The sequence below is a fragment of the Trichoderma reesei genome, assembly GCF_000167675.1.
Source record: "Trichoderma reesei QM6a unplaced genomic scaffold TRIREscaffold_8, whole genome shotgun sequence".
Lineage (NCBI taxonomy): Eukaryota > Fungi > Ascomycota > Sordariomycetes > Hypocreales > Hypocreaceae > Trichoderma > Trichoderma reesei.
The window spans coordinates 698,848-716,533 of record NW_006711155.1 but is presented as its reverse complement, the minus strand read 5'-3'; the positions used below and the strand labels follow the sequence as shown (position 1 = coordinate 716,533).

General features: G+C 55.2%; 5 protein-coding genes across 5 annotated transcripts; all 5 read left to right on the top strand.

Annotated features, from left to right (window-relative positions):
• Positions 1–2,510: 2,510 nt before the first annotated feature.
• TRIREDRAFT_77577 (uncharacterized protein) lies at positions 2,511–4,026 on the top strand (the record flags this gene model as incomplete). Its single annotated transcript, XM_006965074.1, has 1 exon — positions 2,511–4,026. The coding sequence occupies exon 1, from the start codon at positions 3,094–3,096 to the stop codon at positions 4,024–4,026; it is 933 nt and encodes a 310-aa protein (XP_006965136.1). The 5' UTR covers positions 2,511–3,093.
• Positions 4,027–5,632: 1,606 nt separating this feature from the next.
• On the top strand, positions 5,633–7,929 carry TRIREDRAFT_121630 (uncharacterized protein; the record flags this gene model as incomplete). Its single annotated transcript, XM_006965073.1, has 2 exons — positions 5,633–5,688; positions 5,763–7,929. The coding sequence occupies 2 exons, from the start codon at positions 5,633–5,635 to the stop codon at positions 7,891–7,893; spliced, it is 2,187 nt and encodes a 728-aa protein (XP_006965135.1). The 3' UTR covers positions 7,894–7,929.
• Positions 7,930–9,130: 1,201 nt separating this feature from the next.
• Positions 9,131–10,522, top strand: TRIREDRAFT_61039 (Rad27p/FEN-1 endonuclease-like protein; the record flags this gene model as incomplete). The annotated part of the gene is made up of 3 exons (XM_006965072.1): positions 9,131–9,229; positions 9,336–9,902; positions 10,001–10,522. 3 exons carry the CDS (start codon positions 9,131–9,133, stop codon positions 10,520–10,522), a joined length of 1,188 nt encoding a protein of 395 aa, XP_006965134.1.
• Positions 10,523–12,083: 1,561 nt separating this feature from the next.
• On the top strand, positions 12,084–14,209 carry TRIREDRAFT_121629 (uncharacterized protein). Its single transcript, XM_006965071.1, has 3 exons — positions 12,084–12,322; positions 12,412–13,428; positions 13,573–14,209. The coding sequence occupies exons 1-3, from the start codon at positions 12,208–12,210 to the stop codon at positions 14,064–14,066; spliced, it is 1,626 nt and encodes a 541-aa protein (XP_006965133.1). The 5' UTR covers positions 12,084–12,207; the 3' UTR covers positions 14,067–14,209.
• Positions 14,210–15,426: 1,217 nt separating this feature from the next.
• TRIREDRAFT_106962 (uncharacterized protein) lies at positions 15,427–17,204 on the top strand (the record flags this gene model as incomplete). The annotated part of the gene is made up of 3 exons (XM_006965070.1): positions 15,427–15,470; positions 15,589–15,667; positions 15,747–17,204. The coding sequence occupies 3 exons, from the start codon at positions 15,427–15,429 to the stop codon at positions 17,202–17,204; spliced, it is 1,581 nt and encodes a 526-aa protein (XP_006965132.1).
• Between the last annotated feature and the right edge of the window lie 482 nt (positions 17,205–17,686).

The following is a 17,686-nucleotide window of genomic DNA, read 5'->3' as shown; positions in this document are numbered from 1 at the left end:
ATCACGGCGCCGGCAGTCTGGCCCAGTCCCGGGGCAAACATCTCGATGCTCGCCTCGCCACGGTGATGTGCAGCGGGACCCTACCAACCCGGCACGGATAGGCGACGACTTGAAGCGTCCGAGGAGCTTATCGTCGTCGCAAGTTGGCACACAGGAGGGTCCCTCTTGTCTCAGCTTGACAGCCATCGACGACGCCAGTTCCGTGCGGCAGACTGGATGCCGGCGCGAGGCACATACCTACCTCATACTGTATTACAGTACATGTAATACCGTACGACGACTACTCGCCGAGTTCTAGTTATGCACACTCGGGACAGGCGAGGACATGGACTGGATAAAAAAAAAAGTTATTAATGACGCGACTTGAAACGCGCTGCGTCTCCTGGCACGATGGAGCCCAACGGGACTGTGCCAGTTCCTTTTTTTCCCCTCGCTAGGCGCAGCGCGGACCTGTGGCCTCTGCAGTGGTCGCACGACGACGCATCAGCAGCCGACTTTTGTGGCCTCTCTTTCTAATAGTTGTACTATCAGTCATGCGTCCAGCCGTGCCCCTGTCCATTCCTGTCCAGTCGTGTCGAGGGCGAGCGGCCGTTGGAGGGCTCTGTAGGGTCTAGACGGTGCGCGATAACGGGCGAGACCCCCTCTCCATTCGCCTTTGGCCGGTGGTGTCGCGCGACTCGACATGACGCAGATGCGGTGCATGTGTACAGGACAGTACTCGTACATGTGCTGTAGCAGGCAGTACTAATAGGTGGACGGATGAATGTGACGGACAGCTTGGCCGCGTCTTCCGGCATCACACGCAGGCGCGGCAGCTGGCCGGCGAGCTGCTCGCTGCGGCACTTGTACCTGCTCGTGATCAGGGCGTCTGTTTATTCTTGGAATGTCTGGCTGATGGAGGGTCGCATTGTGTGGACGAGCTCTTTGATTGAGGTGGAGATGGGAAATGGGACGGAACGCCACTCGGACGCCGTCTGCAGGAGCTCGGCCAGGTACTCGCGACGCCGCCTGCTGGCCCAACTCAGGGACGCCGTTAGGGCTCATGCACGCATCTGGCGCTGCAGCGCTATCACGGCGCAGACACAGCCCCCGTACCTGCTACCTCTGGCGCTGCAGAGCTCCACGCGTCCCTTGTCCTCCCAGCTTGGCACCAACTTGGAACCTGCAGTTGCTTGTACAGTTCCGTACTGTACCTTAGGTACTGTACCAGAGGTACATTGCTTCAGGCTGTACCTTAGCGTACCTCAGGTACTTTAGCTACCTTGGCGGTTCATGAAGTTTTTTCCCTCCCTCCCTCTCGCTCGCTGCCCGTCTGTCTGACTCTCCGTCCTGCACATCTGCTCTGCTCTGCTCTGCTCTCACTCTCTGTCTTGGGACCCTGCAGGCCTAGCCTGGGAGCGGCATGGCTGGCGGGCTGTCGACGCGCTCGCCCAGCCCCAATCGGCCTGCAGCATTCCAGCATGGCGGCCGCCATTGGTCGGGTGGCGCAAACGGACCAGGGGGCGACGCACCAGAGTTTTTAGCCAGGGGCTGGAGGAGCTTCTCGCGCCAAGTCCAGGAACGAAGAGCAGCAGACAGGCATCGCTGCTGTGTGTCGATGGAGCTGCTCACCCACATGAACGGGGTACTCGCATGTACTGCGGTACCGTGTGCGGCAGCACTGGAGGCGACGGGTCCGATCTGCCATGTACTTGTACCTTGTGTGCCAGCGAACGTCCCGGAGTAATAATCTTGATGTTAGGCGTTCATGGCTCAACTTGGCTCTCCGAATGTCTGGCAGCGCATCTCATACTAGCTCTGTACATAAGGTATTGTACAACTAGGACCTAGCGACACTTCATAGCACGGGCAACCAGATTTCCAATACTACGAGTGAACAGACATTGGATGCCCGTGGACGAGTCGTGGGTGAGCGGATGCCAGGCAAGGCAGAGCAAGGCATCGGCGGCCAATCAATACAGACTCATGCATGCCATCCACCGCATGTTGATCTCACCTCTCACGACGAACCCGAGGTACCGCTACCAGGCTGCAATCGCATCGCGCGAGGGGTACATCCTCGTACCTGCGCCTTCCAGCCCGTTGCCAGTGCCCGTAGCCCAACGCTGTCGCACCGCTTCGCATCCCAGCCCGGCGCGGTACCGGTACCTGCGCCTGTAGGTACCTTACCTTACCTGACGCCGTGCAGCTGCCACAAGCACCTTAGGCTCTCGTCCCTGGGCCACAACCGCAGCAGCCAGCACACACTAATTTCCCCTTAACCACACCAACTGCCCTAATCCCAGCTCCCTGATCCCGCAGTACAGGTACGTACCCCGTCCCTCTGCTTCGCTGTGCGACCTTGTCCGGTACCTCCTGCTGCCTCGCTCCTCGCTCCACTGCCTCTCGCTGCCTCTGCCTCTTCTCGCTCCAACCGGCCACCCCCCCAGTCCTGCCCCCCCCCAAATCTGTCGTTTCTCCTTCTCGTCTCCTCTCCCTTTCAACAAAACAAGTCACGCCTTCAGGACGCTCGTTCCAGTCCCTCCTTCTTCCCGACGCACGACACCGATTTCCTTCAGCGTCTCTCGAAGCCCATCGGGTCCAAAGCAGTCAGATGCTGTCGGGCCTTGCTCAGGCATCTTGAGAGAGAAAAAAAAAAAGCTCTTTTCCCATCCGACCGGCGTCTCGTCGAGCCTCTCGTTTAGCAGTCCCGGCCTCGTTCGTCGCCGTTCACCTCCAACAAAACAACTCCCGCGAAGATTCCACCGAAGCTGGCCATCGAACTCGGACATCTCCCTTCTTAGAGCACGCAGAATCGCCTTGCAAAAGAGCCGACTAGACGCAGCGCCAAACCGAACGACTCTTTTCTTCCTTTTGCCGACATTCTCGTCTCTCTTCTTTATCCCTTGACCACCAAAGAAAACGCAAGAGACTCCCCGGCGGAGCCAGCTTGAACCTTTTCTTAGCCTTTCATTTGCCTTTGCTCGTTTCAAGTCAGCGTCCAAGCCGCAGCCTCCGCTTTGTTGGCCTGTTGTTTTCTTCCCCCCCCCCCTCCCCTGAATCGACGATTTCTTTCGACATTTTCCTTCTTCTCCATACGCTCGCTACCTCAACATGAAGTCGTCAACACTTCTTTCTGGCGCCTTGGTGGCCGCCGCCCAAGTCTACACGGCCCTTGGCGCAACTGCCGTCAGAGCTCACGAAGTGAGCCACGTTATCCGAGCCAACATCCAGCTGCCATCACAACCGCCAGTGCCGAACGCCTACCGATCGCAGGGCTGTTGGAGCTCCAAGGGAAACATGACGCATGCCACCGCAGTCAAGAGCACGACCGTTTCGTCTGGTTCGTGTAACGATTACTGCAAGTCCAAGGAAATGCCTGTCTCGGGACTGCAGGGCGATGAATGCTTTTGCGGAATGGTCTACCCCCCTCAGGGCGACCAGGTCGAGGACTCCAAATGCTCCTTTCCTTGCCCTGCGTATCCCAAGGAGGCCTGTGGTCAGATCGGTCAGCCGGGCTACTTTTCTGTCTTCAACACTGGCGTCAACATCAACCCTGACTACTACGAGCCCCCCAAGTCGACAACCACATCGCCCTCGTCGACCTCGACGTCTACAGACGCTGAAAAGTCATCAGCCGCTGCTGGCTCTTCGGGCATTGCCAGTGCGTCTGCGGAGCCAACCTCTGCAGACGGAGGATCCAAGAAGAAGACAAATGTTGCCGGCATCGCCGCGGGAACCGTCGTGGGCGTCGTCGTCCTCGGTGGTCTTCTCGGAGCTGCCTTCTTCACCCTGAGACGGAGACGAAACGCCGAAATCGAGGAAGAGCATCGCCGGAATGCTGCCGTCAATGCCTTCATCAACGGCTCCAAGCCGCCTTCTACTAGCGGTAGCATTTCGATGACCGACTCTCGCCTCGACCCCATCATGGCCCACCGCAGGCTCAGTGATGGCAGCATTGCGGACAATGAAGATTACTCTCGCCGCATCCTGAGGGTATGTCGTTGCTTGCCTAGCGCCTCGTTTGTAAGCATTTGCCCGGACTAAGCTAATCTCTTTGACAGGTTACCAACGCATGAGCAAATGGCCACATATCCACTTAACGACGAGCGAATTTGCCTTTACTCAACTTACAACAATCTCCTTCAATCATGGGCATTTACGGCGTTATCGGGATGGTAGCTCATGTCCATTTGGTTGACCCCCGGGCCCGATGGCCTAGCGGCGTTTTGACTTCGTTTCTTTTCGACTCTCTTACTTCTGGGCGTAGGGATAGACTTTTTTGATACGGTGGGAAATGAATGAGTTTGGCCATCTTCGACATCATACCCCGGCTTCCCTACGCCGTCCACTCCTTACGTGTCCGATTGAAACCTTTACAATTTAATTTTGGCGATTAGAGAGCGAGGGGTGCAACCGACATCGGGTCCTCACCTTCACAGCTTTACCATGAAGAAAGGGGGAAAGCTGCAAGGCTATCTGACAGCACGCTTTGCCTATCCAGATTGGCGTGTTTCTTTTTTCCTTTTTCTTCCTCTTCATCTTCTTCTCTTTCTTTCTTTTTCATTCCAGTTTGCAATTCCCATTTGCAGGAGAGCTACCTGTGTATAAACCTGTTTTGGCGTGGGGGAAAACGGCATTAGCCGAGTCGTTCGCATGATCGACGCTTCGGGTGTATGTATGTGAGGGATAAAGGCTGGGGGATGGTATCGAGGGAGAAAGACGGGGAGAGCCGGCGAGGGAGCTACAAGAGGAATAAAATATGGTTGCTACCTGTGTTGTTTACTTCCTATTTCTTTTCGGGCGATGGATCTTGGGCGGGATTGTGTATGTAGGGAATTGCGCATAGTAACCAAGCACGTCATGTCGAAGCTGAGGTAAACAAGATTCTCCATTGTAGTTTGCGAGTGCTATGTAAAGCTACCTACCTTACCTCCGTGTATAACGGCTGTAGAGTCTTGACGATGCTCGTTCTCGGTCGACATGGCCGTGGAGAGACTTGCGGCTGGCTGTAATACCCCAAGGTCGCTCTCTTCTCACTACTAGGTACATAGGTAATTCAGCTTTAATAGAACCTAGGTGGAACGTGAGATGATTCCCGCTGCCTAGAGTTTTTGCGTGTGGGTGTTTGTCTATCTGTAGGTACCTTGGGTATATTCTCTGGGTACGTTTTGAGGGCGGACGCTTCACCGAAGGCCACGACTTTACCGGCATATATACTACATGTAGGTAGGTAGCGACAATTGCTGCAAACTCACCTCCTTCTTGAATGTGCTTAGCAGCTGAGTCTTGAGGGATTTAGTTGATAGGTGATTTTGATGAAGCCATAACTCACGAAAGCCTTACCAACCTCAAGCAGATGGCAGGCACTCTTCACACCAAGAAGCGGCGAGGCTAATCGCAATCGCCGTCAACAGCAGCATATCACGTGATGTCGAACACTTTCAAAGCTTCACCTGCTGCTCATCATGTCGCGTCAAGGAAAGCTGCCCATACACAAAACGCCCATTTCGACATCCATTGCACCTCTTCTCGCCCTCTTTCTGCAACCACGAACGCTCGACAAGGATACTTGAGCTCGAGCGATCAGAGCTCTTGCGCAGCTTTGCTCTCTCACCCGAGGGTGCGTGGCAGCTATTGATTCCTTTTCGCCATGGGCCCGACTACCACGCCTAGAATTCGTCGCACAGCGCAGAACACGCAGTTTACGTGAGTGTGCAAGCTGGGATGCTCGCCCCCCCGGCGCTTGCATCGCTGAAGCTAATCAGAATCTTTGGCTGCAGCTACAACCTGTCGCGTCGGGTAAACGATGTCCAAACATACCCCATCCAGTCTCCTCAAGGAGCTACCATCCTAATCTATGGACACGACAACGGCATCACCTTGGTCTGGCGAGGTGGTCGGCGGTTCAAGCCTCTCAAGGAGGCGCCGCCGCAGCAGCAGCAGCAGACGAACAAGAAGGAGCAGAGAAACGGGGCGGCCGATGATGTGGTCATGATTATTGATTCTGATGACGACGAGCCGGCCAAGGCACAAGCTCCCCAGGGCTACGTCGACAAACCCGAATTCGAAGACACGGTTGAAAAGACCCCATACCCCGAGATCGTTCAAACACTAGACTTGGCATTCGGAACGGCTGTGCTCAAGGTCGCCGTGATGCCCCTGGTACCGTGCTCTGCAGCCGAGGCGGGCTCCAATGGCGAGCCGATCTTGGCTGAGAAGATGGTGTTTGCAGTGTCTTGCGCCACAAACGACGCCTTTCTTGTCACGCTGCCTCTGACGCCGCCATCGCCCGAAAGCAAAGCACGACCAGAGCTGAGAGCGAATCTGTTGGCCGGAAAGGCAGGCTCCGGTGCCTGGGGCGAATCGCTGACCCTCCTTGGCGGCCAGACCAAACACAGCGAGGGGCTGGCCATCACCATGGTCACCCCAAAATCCGCCGACTCGTCGGGCAGGGCACCCAGAGCAGTGGTGGCCGCATTCTCGAGGCAGGCTTCGGGTGCTTTACATCTGTGGGAGATTGCACTCGACAGTAAGCCGCCTTCGCAGCGGCCCGTGGAGCCCTTCCAGAGCGAGTATTTGCCCGCTCCTCTCACGAGCATCTCGTTCAATCCGACAAATACCACCCAGCTCCTTGCGGTGTCATCGCCACATGCCGTAAGGATATATGACTTTGCGCAGTCTGTGCTGGTCCCAGAACCAGATGCCCGGGGCCCCTTTCCCTCCCAAGGCTCGTGGCTCCTCTCTCTGTATCAGCCATTTGCTAAAACATCCTCCTCACGCAAACCGATATTGGACGCCGCTTGGATAGCACACGGCCGGGCAGTCTTTGCTCTGTTGGCGGACGGCATGTGGGGTATCTGGGACATTGAAGGCGCGAAGCCGCTGCAGTCGGGAGCTGCGCTGTCCAACAAATTGAAGTCGGGTGTCCAGGGGGCCGCATTGACCGCCTTCAGCGTCTCAGGATACGTTGAGGGAACTGGCTCCCTCCGCAGCGTCGCGACTCAGCAGAAGGACAAGCATGCCGGTGAATTTGCGCCCATGACGCCGCATACCCGCAAACAGGCCGCGGCATCCCTGACTGGCACCCCCGGTGTCGATCGGTTATTTGCGGTACACGGTGGCGTGAAAGTGATAGGCCATCCTTACACCCCCGGCAAGGCACTCCAGGACGAAAGCCTGGCGTTATGGATAGGGGGTCTGGAGCATGTCTGCGTCATCCCGGGCGTGCTGCGCTTCTGGGACTCACAGCTTCGACGAGGATCCGGTGGCGGGGTCAACCTGTTCAGCGGTGCCCAACCCACCAGGATGCTCAAGCTGGTCGATCTCACCACAGGGCTTCTTGGGGAGCGATGTTGCGGAGTTGGCCTCATTCCGGACTCGTCAAAGAACGATGAGGATGTTCCTGATGACGGCGGCCTCCCAGTGGACATCCTGATACGCGGAGAGTCGAGGATCGTCATCGTGCGCGAGGGGGAGGACGGGCCGGGAAGGAAGATTGGCGATGTTGTTGCTAGCCGCAGGAAGCGCCTGTTTTCGCGGACCGACAAAGAAGCCATCATTGTTCATGGGAAGCAGGACAGGTCGGCGAGCCTGTCTTTCAACCTGAGCACCGTCAAGCCCGGAACGCTGAGGCTGAAGCCGTCTCCCAAAGATGAACACGATGGGAACGAAATTGGGAACGGGAATGGAGCTGGGGATAAGATGGAGGATGCACCGACGCCAACGACTCGGTCGCGCGCCGGGTTTGGATTTGCCGATACCCTGAGCGCCGCGGCAGACGTCACGGCGGACCTGACGACTCGAGACGTGGAGGCGGAGATGCTCGACATCATGGAGATTGACCAAGCTTTGAATAACTTGGAAGACTACAGAGGCAGCGGCAGGAAGAAGGTGTTGTTCGAGGAGGACTGATTTTTCTTTCTTCTTTGCTTATAGACAACTTCAGGTGACTGATGAGCACAGGAATACCAGCGGCATTGCCAAGAGACAATCATGAAAGGCGCCAGGATGACGCAGTGTACGATACCCCTTCCGGACTAATACAGGACTCAGGAACCGAGAGGCATGTGGCTTGTGCCTGGCTACGAGTTCCGCTCAGAACTATCAGATCTGAGGTCGGTCAGTCAATCTCGCGGTGCATGTGTCCCCCCTCCCATGCTTGTGACATTGCAAGAGGTGCTCCTGATCAAGGACGCCGCAAACTTTCCGCACGGCAAGGTGGAGCGCAAGGCGAGACTCATCCTTGACTGCTCTGTATTCCGAGCGGTAGATCAACATATTCACTCGATGGCATCTACACGGGCGGGAGAGGAAGAGGGAAGTGTATCAAATGACCATTTGCTTTCCTGGCCTGAGTTGTGCCCTGCTATCTGCTGTCCGCTCACTGCTGGCGGCTTCTTGAGGCCGGGCATTGCTCGCCTCGAGGGGTTCGCTGGTGGTTGAAGATGGCGGGGGGCGTGTTACCTTGGCCAGGGGGTGGTGACTGTCGAGACATTTTTTTGATGCTGAATGTGTATTACTGAGTGTGTGATGATTGGTATTTAGACGATATTGTCTAGATGTTTGATATTGGTCGAGTCGAGAACTGTTAAATGGTGGACTTTTACCGACTATGAATTACCTGCAAATAGGTACATGAGGATACCCAATAGAGAATACAGGTGGCTAGGCTCACTCCAAAATGAAGCTATTGTACCTACCTACTAAGGTATGTCTCTTGTGCATCTACTACTCTTTAGGTAGCAGGTAGTACTTCATCAAATGTTCATCCTGCTTGTATCTGTGACAGCTGTTGCTCAGGAATTTGTTGGTGTTGCCCATACAAAAAAAATCCTTGAAGTGACGCGCTGCGTTGAGAAAAGTGGAAACCACTTAACATCCCAGCTGGAACTTCGCGAAGGGACGCGTCATTCACTTTTTTCTTGCGGCGCGTCATTCAAGCAGTTGCTCAAGCCACCTCTTGCTTCTCTTCTCTTTGCTCCATAACCCCCCCAGGCAGCCACACGACCTCGCCTGCGGAACCAGAACCTGCACAATCCTCGTGTGTATCGATTTCTCGAGTTATAGCGAAGCTTTCCACCTTTTCATTTCCTCTTCCGTCAGTTGATTCGTGTGGAGAGCTGGGCGTAGCGTCGTCGCTGTCGCAGCCATGGGTATCAAGCAGCTGTTTCAGATTGTCAAGGAGGAGGCGCCGGACGCCATCAAGGAGGGCGAGATCAAGAACCAGTTTGGGCGCAAGGTTGCCATTGTGCGTCTTCCTGACCTCCCAAGTCGCGGCAGAGCTTCCATTTCATTGAACGTTTGGAGGTTGGGGGAGGGAGGAGGGCGTCATCGCTAACGAGCTTTCATCCTAGGACGCCTCCATGAGCATCTACAGCTTCCTGATCGCCGTGCGCTCCGACGGCCAGCAGCTCATGAACGACAGCGGCGAGACGACGTCGCACCTGATGGGCATGTTCTACCGCACGCTGCGCATGGTGGACAACGGCATCAAGCCGCTCTACGTCTTTGACGGCGCGCCGCCCAAGCTCAAGTCGGGCGAGCTGGCGAAGCGCTTCCAGCGCAAGCAGGAGGCCACCGAGGGGCTGGAGGAGGCAAAGGAGACGGGCACGGCCGAGGACGTCGAGAAGTTCTCCCGGCGGACGGTCCGGGTCACGCGGGAGCACAACGCCGAGTGCCAGCGCCTGCTCAAGCTCATGGGCATCCCGTACATCATCGCGCCGACCGAGGCCGAGGCGCAGTGCGCGGTGCTGGCGAGGGCCGGCAAGGTGTACGCTGCTGCGAGCGAGGACATGGACACGCTGTGCTTCAACACGCCCATTCTGCTGCGCCATCTTACGTTTAGCGAGCAGCGCAAGGAGCCGATCCAGGAGATTCGACTGGACAAGGTCCTGGAGGGGCTGAATATGGAGCGTGAACAGGTAAGTAGACAGGTTGGCTGGATGGAGAGGGGGAGTTCATAGTCGATCAGGATGATGATGATGCTCATGAGGATTCTAACACTGCCTTCTTCTCATAGTTTGTCGACCTCTGCATTCTGCTCGGCTGCGACTATCTCGACCCTATCCCCAAGGTCGGGCCTACGACTGCGCTGAAGCTGATCCGAGAACACGGCACTCTGGAAAAGGTTGTCGAGGCGATCGAGAAGGACCCCAAGAAGAAGTACACCCTGCCGGAGGACTGGCCTTACAAGGACGCGCGGGAGCTCTTCTTCCACCCAGACGTGCGTCCGGCGGACGACCCGCTCTGCGACTTCAAATGGGACAAGCCCGACATTGACGGACTGGTGCAGTTTCTCGTCACCGAGAAGGGCTTCTCCGAGGACCGCGTCCGCAGCGGAGGCGCGCGACTGGAGAAGAATCTGAAGAACTCGCAGCAGGCGCGTCTGGAGGGCTTCTTCAAGCCCGTGCCCAAGACGGAGGCGGAAAAGGTTGCGCACAAGCGCAAGCTGGAGGAGAAGAACGAGGAGAAGAAGAAGAAGCTCAAGCAGGAGAAGAAGGAGAAGGCTGCGGCCAAGGCGAAGCCTCGCGGCGGTGCATGATTTGGCATTGTCTGCGGGCAAGAAAGGGCAACGATTTGGGGATGTGCATTTGAAGAATCAATCTTACTCGGGGGTTGGGAAACGTCGAGGGCATGGTATTATTGACATTGGCCTGCACATTCGGGGGGGTGGCACATGTACATGGTTCGGCTTGCTTTTTGAGGCATCATGGATGGAGTTTTTGGCGTGAGGAAAAAGGGGAATATGACGGTTTAACTTGGCACGATATCGAGACACACTGGAAATGCTCTACGGAGAAAACCACGCTGTGAAAGATTGACGAGATATTCGAGGAGTAATGTGATATGCCTCCATGTTTAGGTAGGACAAGTTCCATGGCGAGCATTGGTACCTACGCTCTACTGAGCTTTGCGATTGAACAAATAGCTGAATGGGATGAATAGTCATACTGTCGTGAATCTTTACACGATGCTACTACTCAGCTAGAGCCGTCTGTTTGGAGATCTTGTGCAGTTTGCGCCTCCCTGCCAGGAACGGCGCTTTCTCAAGCCAGCATCTGGGCTGTTAATACACACTACTCCATACATGTACGACCTCCTTGATGGTTACAGCTACGCGTCTGACTCTGTATGCAAAGAAAGAATGTCAAGACACTACTGCGTCAGTGTGTGTGCATGTAAGTACGAGAGAGACCCTGAGCAATGGGGCGTAATAGTAAGGTACCTTGGTAGGGATAGATTGAAGGGAGACGGAGGGCGGGGGCTGTGGATGTTGTGCCTCGGCATCTTTTTTCTGGTGGTGTGTTTCCGCGGCAGTGACGCCGGGGGGGTCGGCATGACATCAGCGATTTTTTTCTTCACATGCTGTTCTTTTTTTTCTCTCTTTCCAAATTCTTGGGGGGGGGGGCGGCGGTTTGGTTTCATTCAAAACACATGATAGGACAGGATGCAGACGGTTGGCTGTTTAGTCGGTACAGTGTCAGGACGAGAAAGGCTGCTTGCCATCAGGCAATAATACACAAGATGAATCGAGGGGATTAACGAGGTGGGCTTTAAAATGGCGTCTTTTGTCTGGGTGCATTAGCATTCGGCGGGCTGGGATAGGCTCGTTTGCTTCTTGGTCGGCACAGTAGGTAGGTAGCATTCTGTGGAGTTTGGGGATGGTTTGCCGGTCCCCCTTTTTGTGTGGGGGAATGAAGGAGGCGGACCTTTACTTTTACTATACGTAGCTTGCAGCTTTGGGGAAGACGGATATGAACAAAAAAGACCAGCAAGGTGTCTTCTATAGGTACCAGAATTACCTTACCTGATTACCAAGGTACCTGTAGACTATCCGTTTCAGTGGCTAGGTAGCACATGTGTAGCTGAAAATAAGCTGAAAATAATACTAATTCAGTAATAATAGTAGAAGCCACATGTTTTGGCAGCTCGCACGATGGAGCGACTTCCCGAGCCCAGCAATTCCCTTCCCTTCGAGGCCGAGCATGTGATTGAGGATTTGCCGATGGGGATTTATGGGGGGGGCCACGGACGCAGTGTCTCGTCGTCACTTTCTCTCTCCCTTCCGGCTTCTCTCTTGCTTCTTCAACTCGTCTCGTCTTGTCTCTTCAACCCCCATTATCTCTCTCTCTCTTTTTTTTTAGTGACATCTCCCTGAGTTGCATTTTCTGGGGGATTCGGCCAGTTTGATACCCAAAGTACCCCATTCACCACCACCCACCAGCCATGGCCAAGATCTTCACGGCTGGCGACGTTGCGTCGCATAACAAGCCCGATAGCTTGTACATCACCATTGACGGCGACGTCTACGACCTGACCAAGTTTCAGGACGACCACCCTGGTGCGCGCATACAACACATCTTCCCTCAACTGTACCTCGGGTTGGCGCGAACGAACTGTGAGAGCTAACCGTTGGATTGCCATGTATAGGCGGCAAGAAGATCCTGCAGCGCGTCGCCGGCAAGGATGCCTCCAAGCAGTTTTGGAAATACCACAACGAGGGCATCCTCAAGAAGTACAAGGCCAAGCTGCAGGTCGGCTCGCTCGACACCAAGCCCAAGGAGGAGCCCAAGCCGGCGCCGGCTGCCGCGCCGGCTCCCAAGGCCGTCGTCAAGAAGGCCTCTAGCAGCAGCAGCGAGGCCGAGTCGGAGCCTCTGGAGGCCTTTGGCGACCAGATCCCCTTTGCGGACCCCAGCTGGTACCAGAACTACCACTCGCCGTACTTCAACGAGTCGCACGTGGCCCTGCGCGCCGAGCTGCGCCAGTGGATCGAGAGCGACATCGAGCCGTACGTGACGGAGTGGGACGAGGCCAAGCGGGTGCCCGAGGAGATCTACCAGGAGATGGGCCGCCGCGGCTACCTGGCCGGCCTGCTGGGCATCAAGTACCCGACCGAGTACGTGCCGGCGGGCATCAAGTCGGTGCCGCCCGAGCAGTGGGACCTGTTCCACGAGATGATCATCACCGACGAGCTGTCGCGGACGGGCTCGGGCGGCCTGGTCTGGAACCTCATTGGCGGCTTCGGCATCGGCGGGCCGCCCGTCTTCAAGTTCGGCTCACAGGCGCTCAAGGACCGCATCGCGCCGGGGATCCTGCGCGGCGAGAAGCGCATCTGCCTGGCCATCACGGAGCCCGACGCCGGCTCCGACGTGGCCAACCTGACGTGCGAGGCCAAGCTGAGCGACGACGGCAAGCACTTCATCGTCAACGGCGAGAAGAAGTGGATCACCAACGGCATCTGGGCCGACTACTTCACCACCGCCGTGCGCACGGGCGGGCCCGGCATGAACGGCGTCTCGCTGCTGCTGATTGAGCGCGGGCCGGGCGTCACCACGCGCCGCATGGACTGCCAGGGCGTGTGGTCGTCGGGCACCACGTACATTACCTTTGAGGACGTCAAGGTGCCGGTTGAGAATTTGCTTGGCAAGCAGAACCAGGGCTTCCGAGGTAAGTCCCAACGAACATCAGGGGAGGGGGGGGGGGGGGGGGGGTTTGATCTCCTGAGATGGAAAGAGAGAGAGAGAGGAAGAGAGAGAGAGAGAGGGAGAGACAGACGGGCTAACAAAGTATGCTTCTTCTTCTTCTTCCTAGTCATCATGACCAACTTTAACCACGAGCGCATGGGCATCATCATCCAGTCGATCCGCTTCGCCCGCGTCTGCTACGAGGAGTCGGTCAAGTACGCCAACAAGCGGCGCACCTTTGGCAAGAAGCTGATTGAGCACCCGGTGATCCGGATGAAGCTGGCGCACATGGCGCGGCAGATTGAGGCGTCGTACAGCTGGCTCGAGAGCCTCGTCTACCAGTGCGAGAAGATGGGCGAGACGGAGGCGATGCTGCGGCTGGGCGGGCCCATTGCCGGCCTCAAGGCGCAGTCGACCATTACCTTTGAGTTTTGCGCGCGCGAGGCCAGCCAGATCTTTGGCGGCCTGTCGTACTCGCGCGGCGGCCAGGGGGGCAAGGTCGAGAGGCTGTACAGGGACGTGAGGGCGTATGCGATCCCGGGCGGCTCCGAGGAGATTATGCTGGATCTGAGCATGAGGCAGAGCTTGAGGGTTGCCAAGGCCATGGGGATGAAGCTGTGATGATATTGGTAGTATATGAGTTTGCGTTTTTGTTGGTCATACTGGCACGAATCATAGATTGAACGAGATAATTTGTGATGCTTCAGCCTTGGCCTCAATTGCTGCTACCTTTAGGTTGCAAGTCCATGATTGAGCCTTGAAAACTTTCCTGCCCTTGCTGGTGTCTGTATAGGACCGTTGCCAAGGAGATTCGGATGATGTATGTTTGCTAGAGCATACTGCATTATCGCAGGCCTTGTTGTTTAATGATGCCTGTGGCGATATCTCTTATAGCTGTACAGACAGTCCTTTTTTCTTCTTTACCTAAGCATTTAGTAAGATGATACTTTCATGGTAAAGCCTTATGCGCAAGTAATCAAGTAGTCAGGGTGTTTTCTTGCCATTCCCTCTGAAATCGTCTTAGGTAGATTTCTTCTACTACTGCCATCTCTTCTACTACCTCTATTTTTTCTACTATCGCTATTCCCTTCTATAGGTAGCTGCTAATCTCGGCTATTCCATGCCATTCCCTTTTACTTTCTCTAGTAGAGACACTGGATTGGAGCCTTCCTCCTCCCCTATATCATCTAGGGACGGAACGACCAGCTTGACAGGGCAAGCAACATGTAACCGCAGCTACTACTAGCTCCTGTGGCTCTCTTCTACTAAGGTAAGTAGGTACAGGTAGTACCTAGAGACAGCAGATCAACAGCTACCTACCTACATGTACCTACATGTAGTAAAAACAAACCCAAACCACACATCTGCACTCTTTGTTGCATCTCCTTCAAACATGCGAACCTCATAGCCTTACTGCCCCCTTGCTACTATACCCAGATACTATACTATAAGTGTGGCGCTGCAACTGGTGAGTGAGTGAGTTTGAGCCTCAGCCATCGTCCCCCCCAAACAACAAACCACAGGCACAGGCAGCACACAGACAGCCCCGCCGGCACGTGACCCCCACCAGAACGGCGTCGGCTGAGATTGAAGTGCGACGAGTTGCAACTTCATTCTGCCGTTTGGGCTTCTTTCCTCACCAACTCTCTCTTTCCCATCGCCCCCCAAGACGACCATCACGATTCCTCCCGACTTCTCTTTGCCCCTCGCCACCTCTCTCTTCCTCTCTCTCTCTATCTCTCTGCTTCTGCCTCTACCTCTGCCTCTGACTCTGACTCTGCCTCTGCCTCTGACTCTGTGTCTGTCTCCTCTCTCTCTCTCTCTTTTTCTCTCCCCCCCCGTTCTCCTCGACACAGACACGACACCGACATCGCAAACCGCCCATCAGTTTGCGTCTCCGTTCCAGCGCTCTGCGGCTTTCCTCTTGTTTGACTGACTCTTTCCAACTCCCTGTGGACTCTGCATCGCGAACCATCCAAGAATGGCCGACCGACTAGCAGACCAATTGCAATCCTCCCACCTGAGGTACGACTTGTGCCTACCAACGTCCCTCTGCCCCCCCAACCTCCTATCCGCGCAAGAAGCATGCCTTTCGGCCGCTGTATTAATGACTTTGTTTGCTGATTCTGTTGCCCGATGCTAGCGATGGCGTTCCTCCGCGAAATGAAGACTGGAAACAAAACCTCAACATTCCCGCCAAGGATACCAGACAACAGACGGAGGTTTGTTCTTGTCCCATCTCTGTCCCGACAAGTCGCCGCTTTGACTCGACGGGGGTGGCTGATGCTTTGCTGCATATAGGATGTTACAAAGACCAAGGGTCTCGAGTTCGAGAACTTTGCCTTGAAACGAGACCTGCTCATGGGAATCTTCGAGGCAGGGTTCGAAAAGCCGTCACCCATCCAGGAAGAAGCCATCCCGGTAGCATTAACGGGTCGGGACATTTTGGCTAGAGCCAAGAACGGCACGGGCAAGACCGCAGCTTTTGTCATCCCTGCCCTCGAACGCATCAACCCTAAAATCTCAAAGATCCAATGCCTCATCCTCGTCCCCACACGCGAGCTGGCGATGCAGACGTCACAAGTCTGCAAGACGTTGGGCAAGCACCTCGGCGTCAACGTCATGGTCACAACTGGTGGTACTGGCCTTCGAGATGACATTCTCCGTCTTCAGGAGCCCGTCCATATCGTGGTCGGCACTCCCGGCAGAATTCTCGATCTCGCAGGAAAGAACGTTGCCGATCTTAGCGAATGCCCCATGTTCATCATGGACGAGGCCGACAAGCTCCTCTCCGTCGAGTTCACGCCCGTCATTGAGCAGTTGCTCCAATTCCACCCCAAGGACCGACAGGTCATGCTCTTCTCCGCCACCTTCCCCCTCTCGGTCAAGGACTTTTCCGACAAGAACATGACCAGCCCTTACGAAATCAACCTCATGGACGAACTCACCCTGCGGGGTATCACCCAATACTACGCCTTTGTCGAAGAAAAGCAGAAGGTCCACTGCTTGAACACGCTCTTCTCCAAGCTGCAGATCAACCAGTCCATCATCTTTTGCAACTCGACCAACCGGGTCGAGCTGCTGGCCAAGAAGATTACAGAACTCGGCTACTCATGCTTTTACAGCCATGCTAGGATGCAGCAGCATGCCCGAAATCGCGTCTTCCACGACTTCCGCAACGGCGTCTGCCGGAATCTCGTCTGCTCAGATCTTCTCACCCGAGGCATTGACATCCAGGCCGTCAACGTTGTCATCAACTTTGACTTCCCCAAGAATGCCGAAACCTATCTCCACCGAATCGGTCGGTCTGGTCGATTTGGTCACCTTGGTCTGGCCATCAATCTGATCAACTGGGACGACCGCTTCAACCTCTACAACATCGAAAGGGATCTCGGCACCGAGATTCAGCCCATCCCCGCGAGCATCGACAAGAGCCTCTACGTCTACGAAAACCCTGAATCGATTCCTCGGCCCATCTCCAATGTTCCCAAGGGTGCTTTGCCTCCATCGCAGTCGTTCCCGGCCCAGGTCCCCGCCCTAACCCAGACAGCTCATAATCAGCATCAGCAGCCGCAGCAGGCCCAAGGAAACTGGCAGCCTCAGAATGGTCAGCAGAATGCTAACTCCCAATACAACAACGGAAGCCGGGGCCGAGGCGGCCGTGGCCGTGGATACCGGGGCCGTGGAGGGGGCAACAACAACGCCAGCAACGGTGGTGGTCGAGGCCGTGGCCAGCCACCGCGGGATCCCCCCTCTTAGCCTACAAAATCAGAAAAGACCCTTGCTCTTCAGGAGGTTGTGAAAGGGGTGTGGTGGTTGTCGAAGTTGAAGGGATAAAAAACTCGGAAAATAATAAAAAAAAATTGGGGGAGGAACTGCACAAGCTTAGTTGATAGGACTCATTGACTAGGCAAGACAATACTAACAGTTTCCCTCCCAAATTTGCAACCTTGACCACGCTTTATGTGACACTCTTATGGACTGTAGTAGTAATGAAACTGATGATGATAGTAGAGCAGAAATAGAAAGTAGAAATAAACATCATAATAGTCAAGAGTAGACATAGTACTAATAGTAGAAATAGAAACCAGTAGTAGAGATGGTAGTGGTAGTAGAATTAACATAACAGGTAGTAATAGTATACCATAGTAAGAGAGAGTATAGGTAGGTAGTTCTATTAGTTGTAATATAAAAGTCACGATTTTTCAGCAGGGGATATTTTGAGCCGTAACGCTGAGATG

Bases quoted from the DNA above. Each gene is read 5' to 3' on its own strand.
- TRIREDRAFT_121629 (XM_006965071.1), top strand. From the start codon at position 12,208: ATGGCCAAGATCTTCACGGCTGGCGACGTTGCGTCGCATAACAAGCCC. The intron at 12,323-12,411 runs GTGCGCGCATAC...TGCCATGTATAG, and splicing joins GTTTCAGGACGACCACCCTG to GCGGCAAGAAGATCCTGCAG. The intron at 13,429-13,572 runs GTAAGTCCCAAC...TCTTCTTCCTAG, and splicing joins GCAGAACCAGGGCTTCCGAG to TCATCATGACCAACTTTAAC.